Raw genomic sequence first — 24,451 nt, 5'->3', positions numbered from 1 at the left:
TTAGTTCGTCCACAGTTGGTGGCCTCTCCTGACTAATCAGAACATGTGATTAAAATCCTCACCGTAAAGCGTTGTACGCTGAAACTACATCCTGTATTTGGGGGACATCGTTGTTCTCTCTCTTGAATGGCGCGGTAGCAATGTCCATGAGAGAGTCCTGAGTCTTGAAGCTAAAAAATGTTCGCAATTGGCAACCGTAGAAAATACAACTGAGTGCGTATCTCTAGTTTTATCATTTGGGAAGTGATGAGATTTGGTTGCCTATAACGTACGTAGGTCCTTTTGTCTTCTCTCCAACTGCTTAGATTAAACTAAGACAGTTCATATTTTATCTTAACGTTCGATATAATTTGATTTTAAATTTTGTAAAATGCGAAATGAAAAATAATTTCTAATTGCACTTAAAATTAAAAGTAGTTTTTTATGTAAAAAAAAGAGTATAAAATATAAATTGTTTAAATCAAATTTAAATAATACACACTGGTGAGATTTTCTTGGTGCACATGTTGGGGTTAAAAAAAAAAGAAAAAAGAGAAAAGGAACAACGCTGGATGCTGGCTATTTCGAGCCACACAATTTCAACCATTCCTTACGGGGGTTGAGTGAACTATACACGTAGCAAGTCACAAAACAAACCTAGTTCGTAATCACCTATACAATATTCACACGAAATATCAATACCATCGTCTTCTTCAAAGGGAGGCCATCCTCTTGAAATACTGTGCAATCTCCGACTGTTATCAAATTTATGAAAATGGCACAAGGGTCTACGATCCCGAACCACACGATTTCTCACCCACATGCTCCAGATAAACTTTTTTACCCTGTTCCTACTCCTTCTAATGCACTTGGACATTCTCAAGAAACGTAAAAGTTGAAGTCCCTGTTTTCTCTGCTCTTCATCATCGGAGCATATCAGAATCATACCATATACGTACTTTGCATCTTTATGGCCCTTTTGGGAAGCCAGCCTTAAACTCTCAAGACCTGACTTTAAATTTAAAGAACTGAAGTATTCCACCATTCCCTCTCTGTATAAACTCTCTGAATTTCCACTTTCCTTGCAACGTTTCAAAAATGAAAACTCTTTCTCTGTAATAAACCATGGAATTACCGGAAACTTCTCCAGAGATACATGTTCATATACATAATCATCGTCGGCGGCATGTAGGAATTCCCTACAGCATATTTTAGCCTTGTAGAGGTCAGAAACCGAACCAGAGGCAACCCTCGCTAAAACTTCCATTAACAATTCTTTTGGAAGAACTTTTATCGTAGAGGATGACCGGCGAGTTTGTTTTCTATTGCATGCGTTCCTTGCTCTTAAGTCCGCCATTGATGGAAGATTTCAGGTTTTACTTTTCTACAACTTTCTTGTGCTCTGGAGAGAAGGTTCAAATTTTTATAGAAAGGGTTTCCCCAAGAGTTGGCTGTAAACTTCTCTTCCGCTTCTTTCCTTCTCTATATATAGCCATTTTACACGGTAAGTTCGTGGATTGGCGGTTGGACCAAGTCAAAGTCAATGAAGTTTTAGAGGAAGTAACTGGGGTTCGCTCCACGTTTTATAAGTATATTTATGCAATACCAATTGTTCATGGTTCAGTCAGAAGATCGCAATATACTTTGTCGACAGCCGCCTCGCACTAATAATATTACCGAATACCGACCGATCCGGTATTCCGTAGTCCGTTTCCCATTCGGCGAATGGCCATGGATTTGAGTCCTACCAAGCTCGACTATTACGATGACATGTGGAAGCTCCAATCTGCTGCCACACTCCTTTCCCACTTTAAGGTTTTATGTTGCTTCTGTTTTGTGTTGGAAACGCATCAAAGATTAAAATTTATTTATTTTTTTCCTGATGCTGTATTGAGAATTAACTTCTGGTATTATTATTGTTAATTTCCCTGATTTTTTGTTTTTTCGTTTCGTTGAAAGGGAGATGACGGCAGAAATGCTTTGATATTAGATCGCACAATCTTTTATCCGCAAGGTGGTGGCCAGCCAGCCGACACTGGCTTCATACGCGTTTCTGGTTCAGACTGCCAGTTTGTGGTTCAAGACGTTCGATCAGAGGATGGAATTGTAAGTTCGAATGTGAACTTACTAGTTTGGTTTATAATCTGAGGTTGTTTAACTAGTTTGCCCATTCTTGTAGGTTTTCCACTATGGATTATTTGAGAATTTGGGCCAGGAATTTGAAAACAAATTTGAGACGGGAAGGGAGGTCACGCTTTTAGTAGACGATAGCAGGCGAAATCTGAATTCCAGGTATTAAACTTTGCAATGCTGGAATTCATTTTGCATCCAGATAATCGAACTTCAATTTAAGGGGAAAAAAAAGTATGACAATGGTATTTTATCGAGGTCGAGTCTGCTTGTGGAAATCCATCTGTGTTAAGTTGTGCGATCCCAGTAAATGATGGTCTCAATTTAAGAGGGGGTCGTCGCATTTGGCATACATCATATGTGATATGTCTTCTTATCTTCTGAATGTACGATTATTAAATTGCTTGTAAGACAATTTATAACATTCCTTGGTTCATTCTAATACTCAAATCATTTATTTGTTCATATAGGTTGCATTCAGCTGGCCATGTACTTGATATTTGTCTGCCCAGAGTAGGATTGGGTCATTTACAGCCTGGCAAAGCTTACCATTTTCCTGATGGGTGTATACTTTACTTGTTTCTTCTTCTTTCTCGGGTCTATGATTAGTATTTGTATTCCATGTAAATTGTAAAGCTATCTACATATAAAATATGGAACCTGAAAAGGGTCGGAAGTGAATAGTGGTTGTATTCAGCCTGATTCCTTTTTGCTTTATGCCTTTCACTTGGCTGGCTGCAGCATTCCAATATACAAACTGACAAGCAATAATACATCAGTCAGATCTTTGCTTTTATGGGGAAATTCTAATCATTAGAGTGATTATTAGGAGGAATAACCACAACTAGTTGCTTACTGTTGTACCTCACACAATTACTTTCTTGAGAATTCGTTCATAAGATGCAAAAATTACTTGCCACTTCCTGCTATATTGTCACCAGGCCTTGGGTAGAATATAAAGGAACAATTCCACAAAATGAAATGCAGAACAAGCAAAAAGATTTAGAGCTAGAAGCCAATGGCCTAATTTCCGTGGGAGGAAAGGTAAGTCTTGTTTTCATAAATTGCTTTTTAATACACACATGAAACTCATCTGGTTCTCAAACTGCTGATTTCACTGCCTAGGTTTATGTTTCTATATTACAATATGATGAAGCTGCTAAACTTTGTGGCGGTTACCTTCCTGATTATGTTCACAAGGTTAGTTTATCAATATATATACACATGATTACAATCATATTGAAAATAATTGTGTCTTACTCTTGCACTAAACAAGTTGCAGGTTTTGCTATGACCATTAATTTGTGAATTATTTTTTAAGCTAAAAATAAAAGTTGCCAGCTATTTAACAGGATGGCTTTCTGCTTTTGTGCCTATGAACAGGCCCCCCTTTTTCCTTAAATGAGTCAACATACTTCTATACTAAATATGTTGTTTGCACTGCTTCGTATGCAATAGATATTAATAATGTATTTTGATGATGGCAAACAAATTTTGGATCCTGGACAACAACAGACGTCTAAGCACTGTCCTTGCTTGTTGTATGCTTCTATTATATAAGCAGTGAGTTCTTTCATTAGTTGACACACAGCAGTCGTTATCTAACTCCATTAAATGACTATATATTTGACTACATGTTACATGAGATCGAATATAAAAAAAGGTTGTTACGTCTGGCACATTCTGTTCTGAATTTTTCGGGTACTAATATAATTGTGTTTTGATATTAATGCACCGACTCTGGCAGGGAAGCACACCTCGCATTGTGAGGATTGGAGATAACCCTGGCTGTCCCTGTGGTGGTACACATGTTTCTAATCTCTCAGATATCGTGGGCATTAAGGTCCGAAACCTATCTCCTTCGTTGATGAATTAGTTATTCATAAGTGATTTGTGATTCAGTGATGATGTTTCCAACATCCCCCCCCCCTTAAATCTCTGTGATTTAATTCTGTTGAGGGGATGTGGTGCTATTTCTCTTAATTGTCTTTGTATCGGCAGATGCATCTAGAAGAGGGACGGTGAACATTGTTCCCCATAACAGCAAAACTTTCCACGCACGTTGCAGTCATTCATGACTTATTGTGACCTTTATTGTTCATGTTTTTTTTCTTTTTCTAACTTTGAATGTTATTTTGCTTTATTTGTTAAGCAGTGGACGAGAGATCTTTGTCCCGCACAGACTTAACTTCTGATTGGTCATATTTTGTGGCGTATTTTTCTTTTGTTTTGTTTGATTGATGTGGTGTAAATTGTACAGGTTTCTCAAATTCGCTCAAAGAAGGGATTAACAAGAGTCTTTTACAATGTCGAGTCCTAATCCTATGCACTCAGAATCAGCCATAAAGTGAGGCCAACTTTCCGTCCTGGCAGATGGCTATGGACTGCAGAATGATGTTTTACTAAAATACTAGTAATTACGTGTAATGTGCTGCTAAAGTTTAACTTTTGTGACTAGCTGACAAATGTTGTAGTCCACATATCTGGCTGTATCAATTGTTAAATGAGTTCGTTCATACACGTCGTGATCATTATGAATTTGAATAATGTCCATTTTCAGCTAAAAGATTAATGAGCGGTCTCGCACCAAACTAAATGGATGGTAGTGGCAGGTCTTGGTGCATTCAACTTCCCAACAAATATGAGGATGCAGATCTAGAGAACTTGGTGGTCCACACTAATTTGCGTAGAATGCGTAATTTAGACTACTTTGTTTTCCTGGTTGCCATCTATTTTTATTTTGTTTATATGACATGGGGCCGAATAAGGGTAATCACCTTGACTAATTTCTCTCAAAATTGAAAACCCACTCCAATATTCTTAAATCAGTGTGCAAGACCAAGTTTGCCCCACAACCCAGCAACTTCTGGGGTTTTGTTTCAAAGTGAGCAAAACTTAACACAACTCACTCTTTTTGAAGTTCAAGGAAGCAATTCCTTAGATATTATTGCAGAGCAAAAAGTGTGATAAGAAGCTAGGAATCCGGGGAGGCTTTAGGAAAATTTTGTTTTGGAACGGTTGGCTTTGGTTTGGCCAAAACACTTTAGGGAACAAAAGTTAAATAATTAATGGAACCAAACGTTGAACCGTTCAATTCATACGCAGCATCTATACATACCGAACAATAATACAGCATGAGCATCCTATTCCAATTCCCTAACATGGTTTACTCGTTAACATTTACCAGTAAAATTGCCACAAACATCATCATCAAAGAAGTTCATATTCTTACTCAATCCTCCCTCCCTCATGATCTGAATGAAATATAGAGAATTTGTCATCTCACAACGCATCTAAATCCAAAATAGGTCTTAACGAGATGAAGAGCATTTGGATGGGTTTTAGGTTTTACTTTAGCAAACGTAGGGGCAACGATAGAAGGATAACACGGTAATTTCACAAGACAACGTCATTTTCCACAAGCTGCAATATTAGATTTATGAGAGTACAAGAAATGTGCAAGTGTTCGTGTTGGAGTGAAACTCGTAGAAGACCGGACTTTACCGGTAAACAGGGAATCGACAAACAGACCAAAATGTGAGCCATGGAAAAATTCCTCTCAATTTAGCGGAGACCCTTCTCTACCATCCAATGCCCTCACGTAAAGCTCCGCTTTTGGGTACCACTTCGATACAGATTCTCCACTCACACATCTTTTCACGCTCCCACATCAAAATTTCCTCTGAGAGCTTCTCCTGCTTTCTGATTTGCTTTTACAATGCAAAGTCACACTTTCATTCCCTCTGCTTCATTCTGCTTCTATATATATGCACGTCGCAGCATGTATGTTGCTGCATTCTGATTTCGTCGTCTCTCTTGGCTCCTTGTGCCTTGTTGAGGATCTACTGGTAAGTGGGATTTCCTTTTTTTTTTCTTTATGTTTTGTTTTAGTAACATTTATGCGCGAGCTTCTCGTTCATTCTTTCACTTTTTTTTTTTGTTTATTTTACGAAATTGTTGTCTTTTGGATTGACATAAAGGAAAAAAGTGTGTATGGATTTTTTTTCGTAAAAATACGCTAACGGCATTCTAATAAGAAGCTCTGGGTTTGTTGAAAGAATCATTCGATGTGAACTGTTAACACAACGAGCATCGGGTAATTTTATCTTGAGTTTCTTATGCTCTAGTTTTTGTCAATTGTCCACTTACTTCAATTGGCAATAGGTGCGGTCTCATGATATGGATCACTCTCTCTGAAGCTTTGGTTCTGACTTCTGAGAGGGAGAAAGTGTGGCAAAGCAATCCATTAAGGTTTGATTGACATAGCGCCGTGTTTATAGAATTCAGTGTCTGTCTATCCATTTTCTTGGTGCAACGGAGAGATCTTTGGGCTCCATCCAATCATGACTTAATCAACTTTCTTTCTTTTTTTCCCTTCTTTTTCTTTCTTCCTTTTCTTTTCTTTTCTTTTTTGTTTTTGGGGGGTGGTCTTTGTAAAATCCTAAGGTCTATATTCTGGTTTAATTATCATTATTGACATCTCATTGTTTTGTTCCTGATGGGAAAACATTTCTGTGTCTTTTGTTGGAGAGGAATGCGACAATGGCATCCACACCAACTCCTGTACAATCTGTGACAGTTGGCTTTTAGAATATGACTTAAGAGATGCATTGCTTTACTTTTCTTTTCATTTCTTTTCCTTTTTTTTTTTTTTGTATAAAGAATGTAGAAAGCTTTGGGAGTAATGAGGTTACCGGAGCTAGATCCATCTAGGACCACTGACGCTTGTGTCCAGAGGAGAGGTCACTTGAATCAAGGCTCTTGGTCCAAAAGTGTACTTAATAAATATTTAGATGTATGGAAGAGCTTTGCTGAGCATGGTTTTTTTCCCACTTCTCTATTTTTGTTTTATTGAGATGATAGTTTCGCACCAATTATGAGATGCAAGCTTTAAAATTCTATTGAATGGACACTTTGCTTTGTGGGCATCTCTAAGGTATATTGAGCAGGCCATTTTTCAATCTGGAGATAATATATTAAAGTTTTCTGTCTGATAAAATGGCTGTCTTCGTATGGATTATAAGTATTTTTCTAATATGGTTCAATAACATGTCATAATCATATCAAGTTCTTCTACACATTTATATGCCTGTGGTATTGATGATGTTTGACAATGGATTTCTTAAAACAGGAGATCAAGCATGCTTAGTCCTGAAGGAGAACTTCAAATTAGTTTTGGCTATCAATGTAATAGCAAAAGAGGTATCCCTTTTGAGGTTGCCAAAGGCAATAACATCCAACCCGAAGTTCACAGAACAAGCAGTTTCTCTTGCTTTTCTGGTGCAGCCTTGAGTGCAAATGCTACGTTAGCCAACACAAACATATGCAATGGTGTGATGGGGGAGGAAATACTCCCAACTTGGGACTCACCTAATTCATTCCGTAAGGTACCCTCTTCTCCAAGTCTTTCAAGGTTGGATATATTATCATCTTCTCTCCACAGTAATTTGTCAAACTTAAGTTGCAGTCCATCCACTCCAAGCGATATGCTTGATTATGAGTCTTGTACATTAAAATCCATGAGTGCTCCTTCCAGGAGTGAAGGTTTCCTTAATGCTATGGAAGTCCAAGTAGCAGGGGGAGCTGCTGGTGAAGATAGAGTCCAAGCAGTTTGTTCTGAAGAAAATGGCTGGCTCTTTTGTGCAGTTTATGATGGCTTTAATGGTAGAGATGCTGCGGACTTTCTGGCTGGTATTCTGTATGACACCATTGTATCTAACTTTAATATGCTGTGTTGGGACTTTGAGCCAGACTCCATTAAAGCTTATAATGATGTGGGTTTGAATAGATCCTATAAGTTGGATGATATTCTCATTGTTCATGAGGAGCAATCTCTATCAAAACTTGGGGGAAACAGCAGTTCTTATCTTGGCTGTTTGGCGAAGAATAGCCTACCTTCTAAGGTAGGAGCGCCTTATGAATCATTTTCAGATGGGGTCCTTGATAGCCTTGAACGCTCTCTTAGTCAGGTGGAGAATGATTTCTTGTACGTGGTTGAGCAGGAAATGGAGGAACGGCCAGATTTAGTTTCTGTTGGATCTTGTGTTTTACTAGTGCTTCTTCACGGGAATGACTTGTACACACTTAATTTAGGTGACAGCAGAGCAGTATTAGCAACAAGTAATACAAGTGGCAAACTCCAAGCTATCCAGCTCACAGAAAGTCATACGGTTGAAAATGAAGTTGAAAGAGCTCGACTTCTGGCTGATCACCCAGATGATCCTAAAGCCATTGTAGCAGGAAAAGTGAAAGGAAAACTGAAAGTCACTCGTGCTTTGGGAGTAGGTTACTTGAAGAAGGTGAATATTTAATTGGCAAAAATTCGAAGTTTTGGACATTTAGCACATGAAACTACTAATTAGAATGCTTGAATGAAGTGTTAGTCATTCTTACTGGGTTCGCTGATTCCTAAACACATAATTTGTCTGACAACGGAAAAAAACACTGTCCTGCCAAAAGTAGATTTGATTTTTCTTGTTATCTTCTTTGCAGAAATGTCTGAATGATGCACTGATGGGTATCCTTCGAGTCCGAGATCTTAGAAGCCCTCCATATATTTCCGCTCAACCATCACTGAACGTGCACAAGATCTCAAACTCTGATCAATTTGTGATAGTAGGAAGTGATGGCTTATTTGACTTCTTCAGCAATGATGAGGCCGTGGAGCTTGTTGAGTCTTATATCTTAAGCAATCCATTTGGCGATCCAGCTAAGTTTCTTATCGAGCAACTTTTAGCAAGAGCAGCCAATTCTGCAGGTCATTTTGTGAAGTCTTATCCTAAATTTTTTTCATTCAATAGCGGTAAGCTAGATAGAATGTGTCTTGTTTGATGAATAATTAGAAGTTAGCTAAGCAAGGCTCGTGCAGGTTTCAGCATGGAAGAGTTGATGAATGTTCCGGCTGGGAGGAGGAGGAGGTATCATGATGACGTAACTGTGATTGTTATCATTCTTGGGATGAATCATCGGACTTCAAAGGCATCAACTTGCATCTAAGCTTTCTTGAATATCAACTCTTCCATTCTCCTTACGAGGGGAAAAAAAACCTTGCACCTGAGCTTTCAAGTAGTATTTCCCAGGGTCTCAAACGTGTATATATATCCAGTATTAGAACCCAAAATCATCATGCCTTGTTATAACTTATATGCAAAATTTGTTTGGCGGGTATCATCATTTTGTTCGAAAATTCGAGAAATGTACAAGTGTGTATGTGTTTCCTAAAGCATGCTTGAGAGATATGTAAGTATCAAGATTTATGTCTAGATATGGAAGTGAGTAGAAAATAGGATATGGACACATTTTTTCTAATCCTGTTTATTGAACACTCTAAACACGAATAGAATCTAAGTTGTCCGTACCTCGAGCCAAGTTTTCATTGTAGTCTTAAATTGGAAGTCCAGAAAAATCTTCGTGCGTAAAAACAAAACTAAGATCACTATGATGTGCGACGAAGAAAACCAAATAACGTTTGAGTATTTCTGGTCATTGTGTGTGGTGTGACTATATGCTAAAATGTTACCGCTAAGATATCCTTCATTGTATTAAGCACGTACTGTACGGATCCATTAGTGTTCAGAATTCAGCTAAAGACTAATGAATCTGAGATTTTATTCATGTGCAGACTCCTTTTTTTTTTTTTTTTTGAAGTCCCAGCCTCAAGTAAGTATCATCTACCATACTGAGAGTTCTTGTACGTTTTTTATTTTTTTTTAAATGCGAGACCACTTGCTCCATCTTTTTACAACAATGGACCCATGATTGTTGCTTTAATGCTTTTTGCACTTTATTTTCCTATTGATGTTCGCACTAGTTTTGGTCCTCAACCGAAATTACTCACATGACTGCCTCCACAACCTTTAGCTGTCGGTTCATGGGAGATCAGTATTTAAACAGTTAGCTTAAATCGTTCATTGAATTATGTTATTGACTGGTAAATATAAACAAAAGTGTAAGGACACGTCACTTTGAATTGGTTATATATGTTAAACGAAAAAGAAGATACATCAAGGTTTTGGCTTATGAGGTGTAAATGCGATGCCCAAATGGTTGGCCTTAAAACGAGATTTGGCTAACAAAAAGTGGCCTTCACTGACCACAGTGTGATACGTGCAATTACGCTAAAGATGGACTCATGGGTCAGTTGCTTAAATCAAGCACTACCATTTGTTTTTCCCCCCTCTTTATGGCCAATATCGCATTTTGTTTTCAGAATGACAAATTACTAACACTTGTATTCTCCCACACACAGTCCACAGATTATTCGATTCAACAAATTGGGTCTGAGGAGGACAACATCTGCTTCTGACCTCAGTGCCGCACGTCAAACAAAGGATAAGTACGTTTGGTATGAGATGCCAACACCCAAGTCATCTCCTTCTCATCATTCTACATCCACGGAAAATGCTAATGTTGGTTTCTCATCCATATCAGTAAGCTCTACTTCTGTGATAGAATCTCGTAATAACAGATTATTTTTCTCAGAAAATGAACATTTCCACACTAATATCAGATGGGTTATTTGTTCCATGACAAAAATTTAAACTTTTTCTTAATTTCCTTTGATTGCAGCGAAGTGTGAGCTAGAAAAGTTTTAAATCATACTATTAAAAACTGGGTTAACTCAACTGATTGAACTGATAAACTATTAAATCAGTAACTTCACTGTTTCACTAAAATGCTTTGTTCATAAATAGTTTGATTAGGATTGAATTATAATTTTAACAATTAATTTCTAAACTAGCATTTTAACCGCTTCAATGACCTATCCAATCTTTGAAACCTTGTTTTAAATACAGGGACCTAGCTTGGTTATCGTTAAAATATAATATGCCCATAAAGTATACAATAGTATTTTAAAGTGAAAAGTACCAGATATGCAGTTGTTGAACCAATTTATAAATTCATGAGTTGTGTAGAAGTCCACGAAACCCCGCAAACAAACAAGCCAGCATTCACGGGTCACTGGATGCTGAAAAATTAATGCAGTCCTGGCTCCCTACAATAAATGCTATTTAGCAGTAATTATTTCTAATTATATAGCCTTCTCCACTGGCATCATACAGTACATATTTCTTTCTTTCTCAAGTGTGCTCAACTAATCTTGTAGCCTTGAATAATTAGATCTTTCGCTTGGTAGCATATGGAGTTATTAGGCTTGCAAGTGTAAAATTTCTTCTGACTCACACAATGGAAGCCTCTGAATCAGTTTCCAGCATCTAACTTACACTCTCAGTCCCACGTATCATTCTTCCTTTTCCCTTTTCACCAGCTATAGATTAGTTCTTGAATCATCAAGGATAAGCGAATGTCAATCTTCATTCTTTTTCCTTTTTAAGGTAAAATGTCAGCCTTCATCTGTTGAATTTATTAGCTAGTATTTTCTAGCATTCTCCTTTTAAATAAAAGCTCTTTAATTTGAATATGGTGTCCGAACACTTTATCACTTGCAGAGACTGAAATATGAGATCTCTTTACGGGGCAGTCAAAGCTAAGTTTGAGTGGAATATAATAAACAACTAGGCCATGAAATATGAATGAATAGTTTTTGTCGGGGACGCTTGAGATCATATGAACGTCAAAGTTACCATATTAAAACACGTCGATAGAGATCCGGTTATAGGGAAGACTAGATCATGTACACCGGTCCAGAACCAGAATAACCTAAAGAAAGTGTAAAATCAACCCTTAATAATGTCCCACGACTTCTATTTCCCTAGGTTACAAAATCAGCACTCCAAAACTATCTCTGGCCATTTTCTCTCCCCTCCCAATCCTTCACAATTCACATAATGGAGCATCCATTGGCATTTTCATCGCTGAAAACCTCAAAGGAAACCGTCGGTGCTAATTGCAGCTGATAAATTTCATGGTCTAGGCCTGCTTGCATGTAGGGCGATGATGGAACATAGTAGGAAGAATGGCCACCCATCCTTCTTATAGGATATGATCTATAAGTCGCGAGATAAGCCATGGGAGGATAGTAGTTTTCAGGGTGCGGGTATGATTGCTGATGTGTCGGGCCGAGATTCGTTTGCCCGAGAGTCTGGGATTCAGTATGTGCTGGTGCAGATACTGAATTCGGGCCATTGTTAACACCACCACCGGCTTTCTTTTTCTTCTTTTTGCCAGAGCCCCCTCCGCCACTTTTCTTGGCAGCGTCTCCGCTTCTTCCGCCTTTATGGCCGTCCGCTGGAGTCTGGTTACCGGCCGGAGGAGTAACCGTTGTGTTGGCGCCAATTTTTGAGTCGCTGCTTTTGCTTTTGTTGTTCTCACAGTTGGCTGCACTTGCAAGTCCCTTGCTTTTGTCGGAGTTGGGGTTGAATTCGGATTTATCAGTGGAATGGTTTTCCACGTTTTCTGGTTCTCTCTGTTCGTTTTTCTTCTTTGCTTTCCCTGAGGATTTTCCCTTTCCGGCCACACTTTCGGGCCAAATTTCAGCGTGTTTACCCGCCTTGATCAGCTTCCCGATCAGGAGGTCAACGCCAACACTTCCGGTGACCATTACTTTCTGTTGCTGTTGGTCAATTGTTGTTGTGAAAACACCTGTAAACGCAACGGGTTCAGTGAAATCTCTGTTATTGTTACCATAATAAAAAGAAACTGCATGTGAATGAAAACTACGAATAAGGATTTTGGTTAACTCGGAGAAGTCAGGAGCTTGAAAATCTACTAATCTAGTCATGCATGGGGGAAAAACAGGGAAGAAGCGAAGCAGAGGTATAATACTGAAGAAAGAGTTGAACTTTCAAGTCAATTCCCTGTTGAAGCGTATCCAGAACAGACAAAAAGAGGAGAAGAGTTTTCCGTTTAAGCTTAGCGTGTTAGTACCATCAATTCTCTGCAGAACTTTCTTGACTTTCTTCCTGCAGCCTTCGCAGTGGATTGGAACTTTCAAGAACCATGTCTGAGAAACAGAGGGACGAACAACTGAGTTTCAGACTCGAGCAGACAAAGGAGCTAAATTTAGAACAGGTGGTGATTCTTGGGTTGCAATTACCTGATACTTCAAAGTCTGAGAGGCAGCTTCAGCAGATTTTGCATCCATTGTACTGGAGAAAGAGAAAGTAAGCGACGTTGCAGGAATGGCGAGGACCGGAGCAAGTGGAAGCTTGAAATTATAGAGAGGCAGAGGAAGAAGGGCTTAAAAAAAGAAGGGAAAATGCCAAGAATGTACTCTGTAATATGTACTCCGCAGGGGAGCAAAGTGCGCAGGCCAGGATGGCCATCAAAGCATAATGAGACAATGACAGAAGAACACATCGTTTCCATCTTTTTGCAAGTTCACCATTATTCTACTCTATTATTTCTCCTATACATATGCTCCTCCCCTTTATTGCCCAGGACACTTGAGCATTATTATATTGTTTTGTTATTCTTTTTCATTTATCCCGCCCCTGATTTTTTGTCCATTATGGATGTTCCAAGCTCTTGTTTTCTTCTGATGGCGAGTGATTTGTTATCTATAAGAACCTGGCTGTTATTCCTCCAGATAAGATTCTTGTTGCTGAATTAAAAATAAAAAATGGGAAGTCCTCCTATGAAATATATTAAGTTGGACGGAGACTAGGTTATCTTGCCACTCGCACCTGCAAAAATTTCCTTTATTTGCATGAAAGTGGACGAATCAAAACAATCTTTTTAGGGTTTGACTGACTGAATAGGACCAGTCCGCCTCCCTAAATTTGGCCCCCATCATTTTCTAGGAAAATTCAAATAAAAGGAAAGGACGAGGGAAATAAGGGAACCAAGGAATAGGAGAGAGGACAAGGTGAAAAGCGCCAATGCTGTGGTGCACCCACAAGGAAGAAGGAACATCTCATTAATCCCTTCATGTCACCTACTTGTCTCCAAGCAAGGCAAGGCAAAGTACTAGTCTTCTCTCGACTCTCCAGTAAACTTATTCCCAGCTAATCTATCCCCCCATGCACCAGAAAATAATCAATTTTAACCCCCGAAACTTGCAGTTTGGCTGGTTTCCTTGTCTTGACATCAACTGTTTATTTTATCCAAGTTTATGTGAATAAGAAAAGCTGGCGGAGATTTGGGGTAAGAATATAAATATTGTTGGTTTTAGAGGTAAAAATCACTTATGATTAGAAGTGCAAAAATGGACAAGTCAGGCTTTTATGGGCTCAAGCCTTGAGTAAGCTCTTCAAAAAACGATCAATTTTTAAAATTTAATTTTTTTAAAAAAGATTTAAAGCTAAGCTTGTAAGCTTTTTTTATTTTTAAAAAATTAAATAAATACGAATCTAGATATAAAATCTTAATTAAATTTTAAAATAAAAATAAAAATTTTTAATTTAAATTAATCTTATTAAATTTGATAAATATAAAAACTTCTATATCACAAAGCATAACATTAATGCCTATAAGGTTGGGCCTAAAAGTCTAGCTTCATAAAAAAAAAAACCTCTAATTCTTCAAGCTTCAATCTTTATCTAAATAGAATTTTTAAATTTAACCCTCTAAATTCAACCCTCATTCTTGATTTTACAAAAAAGTCATGGTATCACATAAATGTGCATGCCGTCACAGTTCTTGTCTTCCCTCCCACAGAAATGCACTTTCCAAACACACGCTCTCACAAAGCGTTTCTAATCTTCCACCAATCAGTTAAGCAAGCATTGGGGGATTTTTAACACGTTTATCGAACAATAAAACGGACCACGTAAACTTTTATTTATGTTAAATCTAAATTTGAATTGTGTGCATGAGTATAAATGTAGAATGCACGCATCGGAGTCCCGGGTTGCATTTCATGTGGCGTAGGTAGAGCGATTTAAAGTATCCATCAATCATGACTTTTGCTTCGGGCTTCACAACTGAGCAAGGAGAGGTATACATGCGAATCAACATTAACTGATGTATCTTTGTTGAATACTACTCCTTACGTCCTATTTAATAAGATATTTTTTTAAAAAAAATTACATGAACACCAATAAAATTAATGAAATATAATTTGAAATCTTACTTTTTACAAAAAAAAAATTCTTCATTTAATGAGAGAGAGAGAGAGAGAGAGAAATATGTAAAGAATGTAACAATAAGAGATCATTTTGAAATAAATTTCATTAATGAATCTATCTTTTTAAAATAAAACATCTTATATTATGGAGCATTAAATTACTCAAAAAAAAAAATCTTATTAAACGGGGCCCATGAAATTTTAACATTTGAATCATAAGTACATCTAAACCAAGCCCTTGCTGCTTTCCAACACCAACTTGTTTCTTCAACCAGAAGTTCACTTCGCCAACTGACATAGGCAACGTTAATTATCATGCAAATCATTAAATGATGAGGGATCTCACATTAAGCCACCGGTACATACACGTACCTGAACCTCCCGTATTATTATTAATGCCATCTGATCTCCAGCCTGACACAACCCCAATCCGTACAACTCATGGTTGGTTCGACGTCAATTCCAGATTAAACTTTCCTACCATTTCAAATTACTCAATACTTCATCCGATTTTATTTATAAACTATTTATATCAAACACATCAATATTAATATAATAAAAATATAAAAAATAAAATAAATAAAATTTTAAACATAATCTTTAAGTAAAAAATAAAAAATAAATTAATTATATAATATTATTTTTTCTGTATCTCTCTCCCCCTTACTTTCTAAAGGTAATCTAAAGATTTTAATTTAAAACAAAATAATTATATTAATAAATAACTTATAAAGTAGATTAAATTATACTTTTAAAAAATGACTTATATATTGAACCGGAGGAGTACAACCCATCTCCTGCCCTCACAAACTACAAAATCAAGTTCATTCTCGAAACTTGAACCCAGTGATGCCAAATTTCGCTCTCTGCAGCCATGACCTTGTTCATCAACAGCTAAGTACCAGAGCTAGAGGCAGAGAAAATTGGCATGAGAGAAGCCTGAGACGAAGTTAGGAGAAAAGAATTGGAAGGACTGCGAGTAAAACTTAATTGCCACTAAAGTAAAGAACACACGTTTGGCTTTATATTTCCACATGAAAATAAATGGAGTCAGACCAGTATACCAAACAAGGTATCAGGCACTGCGAGTAAATACGAATTGCACATAATGAAGGCAGAACAGCAAAATTTAGTATTGATCGCATCAAAAAATCTGCTGGACTCATTCTAACTTGACAAGCACAACATAGAACTAAGAATACAAAGACACAGTTGCTCATCCATGTCCTCTTAGCGTATGCATTACTAATTGCAAATACAGATAATGCCCATTTAGTTTTCAGTTATTTTAACAGTGTCTTCCTTGGCCAACACCTCCTTATCTTCCTTCTCAATTTCTTCAGTCTTTGTCTCCTTTGACTCTGCTTTCTCACTATCTCCGGAAACATCATTTAGCTGCAAAACAGCATAAGCATTTTACTAAGCTTGGCAAGCTCAATACTGGAAGTAAACCATACAATTCCAAGAGAAAATTTCAAAGACAACACATTGCCAAATTCAGAGAGTTACCCCCAAGTTTCTTAAACTAGCGGTAACATCCTCTTGTTGTTGCTGAAGGGTTGTCCTCAGGTCTTGAAATTCCTAGTTTTGATTTTGCAAATAAAATTCAAACAAATTTCATTTAAAGAAGAGCATATGAGAAGAATGAAATCACACTTACTGTTCGGAGTTGCTCCACTTCAACATTGAGTGTCTTCTTGAGCTCAGAAAGCTCCTGCATGACCCAAAGAGAATGGTTGAGTGTTGCAATACCACACAAAAAAATAGAAGAAACAATAGATAGATTGAACCTATTACTTCCATTAGATTTAATTCTCACGATGAGCAAATTTTGCAAGCTGATAACATAGACAACAACAGAAATAGCCAAACCATAATGAGATGCTCGTAAATGATGACCATGGAAAATCTTTAAATCTAGGGTAGTCATAACGCAGTTATCACATGCATAACTTCATATATTAGGATAGTAATATTACACTACAGGTTTTTTGTCAATTGCAGTTAACCATGAGCGTCAAATGCCCATTTGCTGGCTTCTCTTCAACTTTCATTATCTGAGCAAGCTGTTCATCAACTATGGGCACCATTATATTAGAAAAGAAAAAGTGTAGAACAACACCATTAATTTAACCTGAAAGTTCCAGACACAAGATCTCATTAAATTCTATCTAGTATTCATATTACACCCATAAAGCTTTTCTTTGAGATGCTAGAGTTGCACCATTGAAAAGGCCCCGTTGAATCAATTCTCCCAGAATAAACACGGTGCATACAATTTCAGCAAAAGAACATATCGTATGTCGATTTATAGATGTTATTCATCATTTCCTAAATCAGCACCATTGATGTTTGTTTGTTTTTTTTTTTTTTTTTTGGGGGGGGGGGGGGGGAGGGCGGAGGGGCGGAAAGAAAGAGTCCGAGCACAAGACTTCAGATTTAGACATGCCATATGTCATATGTCTATATAGGCTGCAAAATATGCAACACGGAAGCAGTAATGTGAATTATCAACATATTAAAACAAAACTATACAGCATAATGCAGCGTTTTGCAGAGATTTGCCATCACTCACATCACGATAGACCTTCACTTGCGTGTCCAGCTTTGACCTCCAATTATGCAAATCCTAGTGACCAGGAAAAGAAGGAATCGGCATAAAAAAAATAAACAACAAATCCACGAAAGGTAACAATTAAAATGCATATAACAGGTTCAAATCGTTAGCTTTTGGACATAATATCATAACAATACTTCGGATTTTGAAAAGATCCGATAAATTTCACCTGTTTCAAGCTCTGAATTCTGTTAAGAAGCTCCGTTCTTGACTGGTTTAGTTCCTGTAATTGGGCACAGCAATTCGAAGAGTCCAAGATTGCATCAAGCTAAATGGTTTTTAACTATCATTTTGGCTCATCTAGCTAGATGACCTTAAAATAGAACCAACAAAAAATAAAGTTGCATATGTTTTGTTTTCTACCATCTCGAAGCACCAAACCTTGACAAAATGTGTAGATGGAAGTCTCTACTTGACGGATAAACCAAAAGTGAGAAACGTACCGCGATTTTGGATGAAATCGGAGCCGTGTTCTCCATCGTCTGAAAACAAAATAATAATAATAATAAGAAGAAGAAGAAGAAGAAGAAGAAATTAAAAATCCGTAATAAAGACAAACTTTCGATTCCTGAACAACGAGAAGCTGCAAGTCTCTTGATCCCTGGCAAAAATGGTAAAAGGGGAAGAAGATAAAGCAGGAGAAAGGAGTTTACAGCTGATAACGGGGTAGGAGTTGCGGTGGAATCAGGGGAAGCCATTAGCGATCGAATTGGAAAGTCCCGAAAAGTTCAATGCAAGATTTCTAGGGTTTGCTTTGAACAGTGCGTGGTACTACAGCCCTGTAAACTCAGAATGGGAGATGGGATTGAAACTCGGGAGACAGCGTAACTGTGCAAGTAAAATTGCGAACAGAAGAACTCAAATTTGAAAATGGATGATGAGATATGCTCCTCGGCGGGATATCAGAAATTGGGGACAATGAAGTGGTGATAAGTGATAACTTGTCCCTTTTTCTTTTTCCGAAATTTTAACATTACTGAGTGGAGTAGTGGTGGTAATTTTGCAAAATAAAAAAAAAAAATCATTCATTTATTAGTATAAATTTTTCTTTTTTGGTAAATGAATCAGTGCAACTGCGCAAAAAAGGTTGAATAAAATTAGTCTATATCTGAAAATATTTAAGAATTTAAATTTTTTATGAACTCTGAAATAATTAAAATTTTTGACATCTTCGTTATGGAATTTGTAAAGCTATGGTTGTTTAGTGTAAATTTTCCAGTTTTTTCCCACCTTTCTGCAACTGTGATGCTTTAATGAATTAAACTATTCATTAGTGGAATTAAAAAGTGTATTAATATTATAACTTTGAGGTATATATATTAAAAAAATATATATAGTTAAAGTTCTAGTGATATAAATTTTAATGTTGTTTCATTGCTTCACTAATTATATATACATGTAACAGTGATCCCTTTATTTTCAGTTTACATGCTTGCTCAGATGTACTCCTCACACCTTCTCTTTTAAAAGGAAAGGGGATTTCATTCAACCAAAAGGTTATACAGAGAAGATCTTGTATATATTCAGAAAGACTGATTCACAAAATAGTGAAAATAACCATGAATGGGCTATAAAAGGTTTGCGTAACAAGCCTGTGGTTTTTTTCTTGCCCTAAACAAGATTGTATTATATCAACAAAAAAACAAAGAGTTTACAGAAGTGAAAAGGCCAGAATCCAAATCACACAAAACCCTAAATCTAAAAGCAAAAATAAATAAATAAATAAACAATACAACCACTACAAACCTTAACCGAAAATGGAAACAAGAAGCTAGCTGCACCATTTTTGTCATAAAAAGACACACAACTCAATAAACAAGCCATAAACAACAAAAGAGGGGATCTATTAAACCACCATATCGGTTTATTACAAAACCTCCAATACTTAAACACATAATTAATACATATTTAATTTTAAGGTAGAGCTACTATAGTAATTTCAACTAATTTAATTAATCATAAAAGGGATAAATGTGCAAATTTATCTTAGAACTTTCCCTCCAAAAACACCTAGGATCCTCAACTTTTTTTGGAGCAATATTGCCTTGAAACTTTTTAAAACTGTGCAATATTACCTTGCCATCAGAGTTGACCATTTTGTCTAACTGAACTTGCCACATGGCACTTTTAAAAAAATAAAAAAAATGATAAAGGTGTAAATTTACTTTGAAAATTTTTCTCCAAAAGTGCCTGGTATCCTCAACTATTTTAGGAGCAATGTTGCCTTATTGTTAGAATTGACCATTTTGTTTGACTTTACTTGCCAAGTAGCATTTTTAAAAAAATTAAAAAATGCCATCCCCTCCCTCATTGTGTCTCGATTGCACATCACTTTCCCTCCTTCATATTTGACCATTCTTCTCGTCTTCATTCCTCCCTCTTCCACCTCGACATTTGCAAGACAAGAGCTAAATGAGAAGCCACATAGCCGTCGCCTACTAAGTTGTTACTTCTCCCTACTTGACGTTGGTCAATATGAGTTTTAAATTTTGTATTCTTGTTTTTTTGGATATTTCATGTTGTTCTTGAATTGTTGGGTTCTTGAATTGTGTTCTTTATTTTCTTCCTCTCTGGCCCTTGTCTTTGATTGTTTTTTGATATTGAAAATTTGGGTTTAAATGTTTTTCTTGATTGTTTTTTTATATTGAAAATCTAAGTTTGATTTTCCACCTTAGTGTTTCGAGTTATTTTGCATTTTTAGTGTTATGGATGAAGAAGACGAAGAAACTAATGAAGACGAAACATAGCTCTTTTTATTTTTTTTAATTTTTAAAAAATGCCACATGACTACCACGTGGCAAGTGAAATCAAACAAAATGGTCAACTCTAATAGCAGGGTAACATTGCTCCTAACAAAAAGTTAAGGATATCAGGCGCCCTTGGAAGAAAAGTTTCGGGATAAATTTGCACTTTTATGATTTTTAATTTTTTAAAAATGTCATATGGCAAGTCCAGTCAAACAAAATAGTCAACAAATAATCAACTCTAACAACATGGTAATATTGCACCATCTTAGAAAGTTCCAAAGTAATATTACTCTAAAAAAAGTTTAAGATACCAGATGCTCCTAGAAGGAAAGTTTCAGAGTAAATTTGCACCTTTACCTATCATAAAAAATGTCATGGAAAGAAAAGGGTTAACTTTAGCTATATAAAATCTCAGAAGGCTAAGAAAGAAAGTCCTGCAGAGATAAGATCCCATATTAATCTTAAAACTGAGTTTAAAAGATCATTTGACCATTATATATCATAGTGAAAAGTGTAACATCTTAAAAATTCCCTTAATTAATTAAGCTAATGAAAGGGTAAATATGTAAATTTAAGTATAAATGGGTTTGAGAATAGTTAGAGATGATTATTGGGTTTGGCTTTAGCTTTTGAACTGGGTCACCCAAGCTCAAATTATAGAGAAATAAAATTAGATTTTAGCTTAATGCATTATGCTGCAGCGTAAAAATTTAAGTTACAGCATAATTCCCAAAATTAGCTTTTTAAAAACATGAAAAAAGGCCTAAAATAAGGAGAGATTGCCAGAAACAGAGGGAGGGCGACAAAAAGAGTAATTGCTTCGCTACGGCAATAACTTTTAGGCATTTTAGAGGTGATTAAAGCTTGATTTCACTTAGGTATGCCTTCCTTATCTCCCTCTCTTCTCTCCACACATTTTGGTAGTAAGATTTGAGGTTGAGACATAATGATTTTTAAACCTAAGGCTATGGGTTCTAATCCATTAGTTTAAATGAAATTAATGAAAGTTGTTTGAGTTATCTAAGCCTAAATATAGTGATTTTATGTGTCCGTGAGAGTGGGCTCTTAATTATGAATGAAATTATGCCCTTAAGTGCCATAAATGATAGTGGTTGAGATAGGTGGCTGCCATTGATGTTGATTAAGGATTGTGTCAGTATTAATTAGAGCTAATAAGAGTAAATAAACCTAATATAGTGATTAAACTCAAGAATTGAGAGTTTTTGATGATTAAAATATTTAAATTTAAGAGTTAAAAGTAAGTAATTTGTAACATTGATGATGATTTTGGGTTGTCAAATGACATATTAGTGATTATTTAAGTTGTTGAGAACTAAATAAAATTAATGAAAGTTAATGAATTCATTGGATGTGAGATTGAACTTATAGCTAAGAAATTTAGTTATTAAAGTATGAAATTAGATGTTGAAAGTGGCAATTTTGATGATTATTAGTGACGGATATTAATGTAATTATGGACTAATCTTACAAAGCACTGGTGAGCTTGAATTTAGCTCAGAAAGCAAGTTGTGATTGAGGGGTAACATTTGACTTCTCAAAAGTTTGAAATAATCGGGAGAAATTTAGCTTGTACATTTGGTTGATTAATTGATTATATATGAAAAGTTTTATTTGAAAACCTTGATATATTATAAAATTATATTTGATGCAAATTATGATAATATGAACAAGTTTATAAGATGTGATAAATCAATGTGAATGACATTTGTGAGAAATATATATTATATATGATTGTTGTTATAATTAAGGTGTATAAGGGTGCCTATGAAAAAGGAAAATTGTAAATTGAGACTTGCGTTGAATATAATTATGTTCGTAATATTGATAAGCATGATGGATGAGATTGATGTCAATAAAAGTTACATGCTATTAGTGAGTATGAATGTGCATGCTACATATTGAATATTTATGCATAGTATGATTATATGAGGTAGGAGTTCACCTATAAGAAGAAAAGTAGATGTTGTAAATTCACGTGGTATTAGCGACTTGTGATTTGAATCATAAACTAGCCAGACTACTAACCATTAGAATAAAGAGATAATCATTGTCCCATTGTTGTATAAGGTGTAATCACCTCACACTATGATCATCATTAACTAGTATCGAGGTAATTAAGGGACTAAACTCAAAGGATTACCAAGTTTTCACAATTATGATTAGGAGAAGCAAATTTAAACTATTTACCATGGGATCCCAAGAAATACAACATTTAAACCTCTCCCATCCACTCTCATTGTGCTCAAATCAGGGCTTTAAAGCAATGTAAAAGCTTGAAATTCAAATAGGATTAAAGGTTCAAAATTGTGATTTATGTAGAAAATGGCACATGCACTGCGGCTTGTTAGCCCTGTGCCATACGTCATAACATGAGGCGCCATGCACCGCGATGCATTACACAAAATTTGACGACAAACTTTTGCTGTCACATGACAAAACAAGGATAAACTTTTGACACATTTCAAATCTCCGTTCAATGTTCAATTGGGATAGTTTCGATATTTATACAAAGCTTTCTCTTAGCTCTAGCCAATAGTAAAAGTTGTACACTCAAATTCATTTTGTACAAAAAGTTAGACACTCAAACCCATTTTCACTCCTTTTTTGCAAAAACTCATAACAATAGTGTCCAGACTCACACGCAAGTACCAAAAGCCTGCACTGGCTATCCAATCACACTCAATGGGCTCTATAAGACTTGTACAACACACCACACTTAACTAAATACTTGAGTAACACAAATTCACCATTCAACCTCAATTTTCATAAACACAAAGGGGAGAAATTGCTTGCACAAAACATTCATTTTCAATCCAAACCATTCAAAATATACATAACACTACTTGCACAAGTATTTTTGCCTTATTCAAGGTTTACAACTAAAACTCGCAAATCCATTACACCAAATACACAAGTTATAGAAAATAATATTGCAAGTAGCTAAAAAACAATAGCATATGACTTAGTTGGTAAATTAACAGTCTTAATACACATAAAATAAGGTGAGGAGGCATACAAATAGGATTTACACCAAAACCCTAAGTCTCAGTATGCTTTCCCCATTCTGGATTTGATGAGCTAAGCCCTAAAAATATTAAAATTGAGGGGTGAATACAACTACTCAGTAATTAAGTTTTACCTAATCTATACAATTGCATAACAATTAAAAATATATATAAATGGGCAATAAACACACAAATATAGCACATATGATAAGCATAGCCACGATTAACAATACTAACAATCATGTGACTAGGCCTAAAGTACGTGTATCCATATTTAATGACAATACACAATATGAGGTCGCAATAATACCAACCATGCACCCCGAACGCACGTTGGATCACAGTAATAGCAACCATATGACCGGATTTAAATGCATGAGCAAATGTTAGCCTTATATCCTCCTGTTACCTCTGACATGAAATTGTTGGCTATTAAGTGACTAGATCATTTAAGGATTAACCCAGCCTTCTATTCGTGAAGAGCTATCAGGCTAGGGTTAATTCACTCACTTGTGTAACAAGGTTTTCCCTAACACTAACTACCATGGGGTGTAATACGATTAATCTAACCTCTTCATGAACTTGTAGAGACTAGTTAAACTTAAGTCCTTTATGGAACGAGAAGGACAGTTCCAAATCAACTATGGGATAAGGGCTATCTCTCAATTCCAACAGTCAGTGCTAAGGCAACTCTTAATTCTAACAGTCATTATCAATACCATGTGGATTTACCAAACTACTCATCTCCCTAGGTGAACTCCTGCTAATGATCATGTTATGCACATGTTAAACATATTATGCACTTGCGACAACTAATGCCATTTATCTTATCACATCATATATACAAAAGTCTCTCTTTCTCCACTATCCTCCACATACCTTTTAGAACATACTCATGTATTCTCAATCATCATCATTATTCACATGTTGTTGAACACACATATTATTTTCAACAATATCACATCCTCAAACATGCCAAATTTGT

General features: G+C 36.1%; 5 protein-coding genes across 9 annotated transcripts; 2 read left to right on the top strand and 3 right to left on the bottom strand.

The window, feature by feature from the left end:
* Nucleotides 1-203: 203 nt before the first annotated feature.
* LOC129320156 (F-box protein At2g35280-like) lies at nt 204-1,475 on the bottom strand. The gene has a single exon (XM_054965388.1). The coding sequence runs from the start codon at nt 1,334-1,336 to the stop codon at nt 608-610; it is 729 nt and encodes a 242-aa protein (XP_054821363.1). The 5' UTR covers nt 1,337-1,475; the 3' UTR covers nt 204-607.
* LOC129320155 (uncharacterized) lies at nt 1,412-4,629 on the top strand. Its single transcript, XM_054965387.1, has 8 exons — nt 1,412-1,794; nt 1,939-2,085; nt 2,159-2,271; nt 2,580-2,672; nt 3,051-3,153; nt 3,235-3,309; nt 3,857-3,952; nt 4,370-4,629. Exons 1-8 carry the CDS (start codon nt 1,705-1,707, stop codon nt 4,427-4,429), a joined length of 777 nt encoding a protein of 258 aa, XP_054821362.1. The 5' UTR covers nt 1,412-1,704; the 3' UTR covers nt 4,430-4,629.
* Nucleotides 4,630-5,573: 944 nt separating this feature from the next.
* Nucleotides 5,574-9,417, top strand: LOC129320152 (probable protein phosphatase 2C 40). 3 transcript variants are annotated; one of them, XM_054965382.1, is made up of 5 exons: nt 5,844-5,957; nt 6,772-6,904; nt 7,241-8,408; nt 8,602-8,866; nt 8,978-9,417. In XM_054965382.1, coding segments are annotated over exons 2-5 (1,563 nt in total). In that variant the 5' UTR covers nt 5,844-5,957; nt 6,772-6,902; the 3' UTR covers nt 9,106-9,417. The 3 variants fall into 3 exon arrangements, with proteins under 3 accessions (XP_054821355.1, XP_054821357.1, XP_054821356.1); XM_054965380.1 differs by lacking the exon at nt 6,772-6,904 and having other exon boundaries at nt 5,574-5,957; XM_054965381.1 differs by lacking the exons at nt 5,844-5,957; nt 6,772-6,904 and adding an exon at nt 6,058-6,360.
* Nucleotides 9,418-11,672: 2,255 nt separating this feature from the next.
* Nucleotides 11,673-13,392, bottom strand: LOC129320154 (heavy metal-associated isoprenylated plant protein 35-like). 3 transcript variants are annotated; one of them, XM_054965384.1, is made up of 3 exons: nt 13,106-13,392; nt 12,937-13,012; nt 11,673-12,651 (listed from the first exon to the last, which is right to left on the bottom strand). In XM_054965384.1, the coding sequence occupies exons 1-3, from the start codon at nt 13,151-13,153 to the stop codon at nt 11,891-11,893; spliced, it is 885 nt and encodes a 294-aa protein (XP_054821359.1). In that variant the 5' UTR covers nt 13,154-13,392; the 3' UTR covers nt 11,673-11,890. The 3 variants fall into 3 exon arrangements, with proteins under 3 accessions (XP_054821359.1, XP_054821358.1, XP_054821361.1); XM_054965383.1 differs by having other exon boundaries at nt 11,673-13,012; XM_054965386.1 differs by lacking the exon at nt 12,937-13,012 and having other exon boundaries at nt 13,106-13,390.
* Nucleotides 13,393-16,078: 2,686 nt separating this feature from the next.
* On the bottom strand, nt 16,079-18,620 carry LOC129320642 (uncharacterized). The gene is made up of 7 exons (XM_054966182.1): nt 18,347-18,620; nt 18,137-18,175; nt 17,863-17,916; nt 17,652-17,705; nt 16,737-16,790; nt 16,586-16,657; nt 16,079-16,471 (listed from the first exon to the last, which is right to left on the bottom strand). The coding sequence occupies exons 1-7, from the start codon at nt 18,389-18,391 to the stop codon at nt 16,349-16,351; spliced, it is 441 nt and encodes a 146-aa protein (XP_054822157.1). The 5' UTR covers nt 18,392-18,620; the 3' UTR covers nt 16,079-16,348.
* Nucleotides 18,621-24,451: the final 5,831 nt, after the last annotated feature.

Source organism: Prosopis cineraria, unplaced genomic scaffold (assembly GCF_029017545.1).
Source record: "Prosopis cineraria cultivar Desert tree isolate PC_DT_omini unplaced genomic scaffold, ASM2901754v1 PC9, whole genome shotgun sequence".
In the NCBI taxonomy this organism is placed as follows: Eukaryota; Viridiplantae; Streptophyta; class Magnoliopsida; order Fabales; family Fabaceae; genus Prosopis; species Prosopis cineraria.
This window is presented reverse-complemented; position numbering and strand designations above follow the sequence as displayed.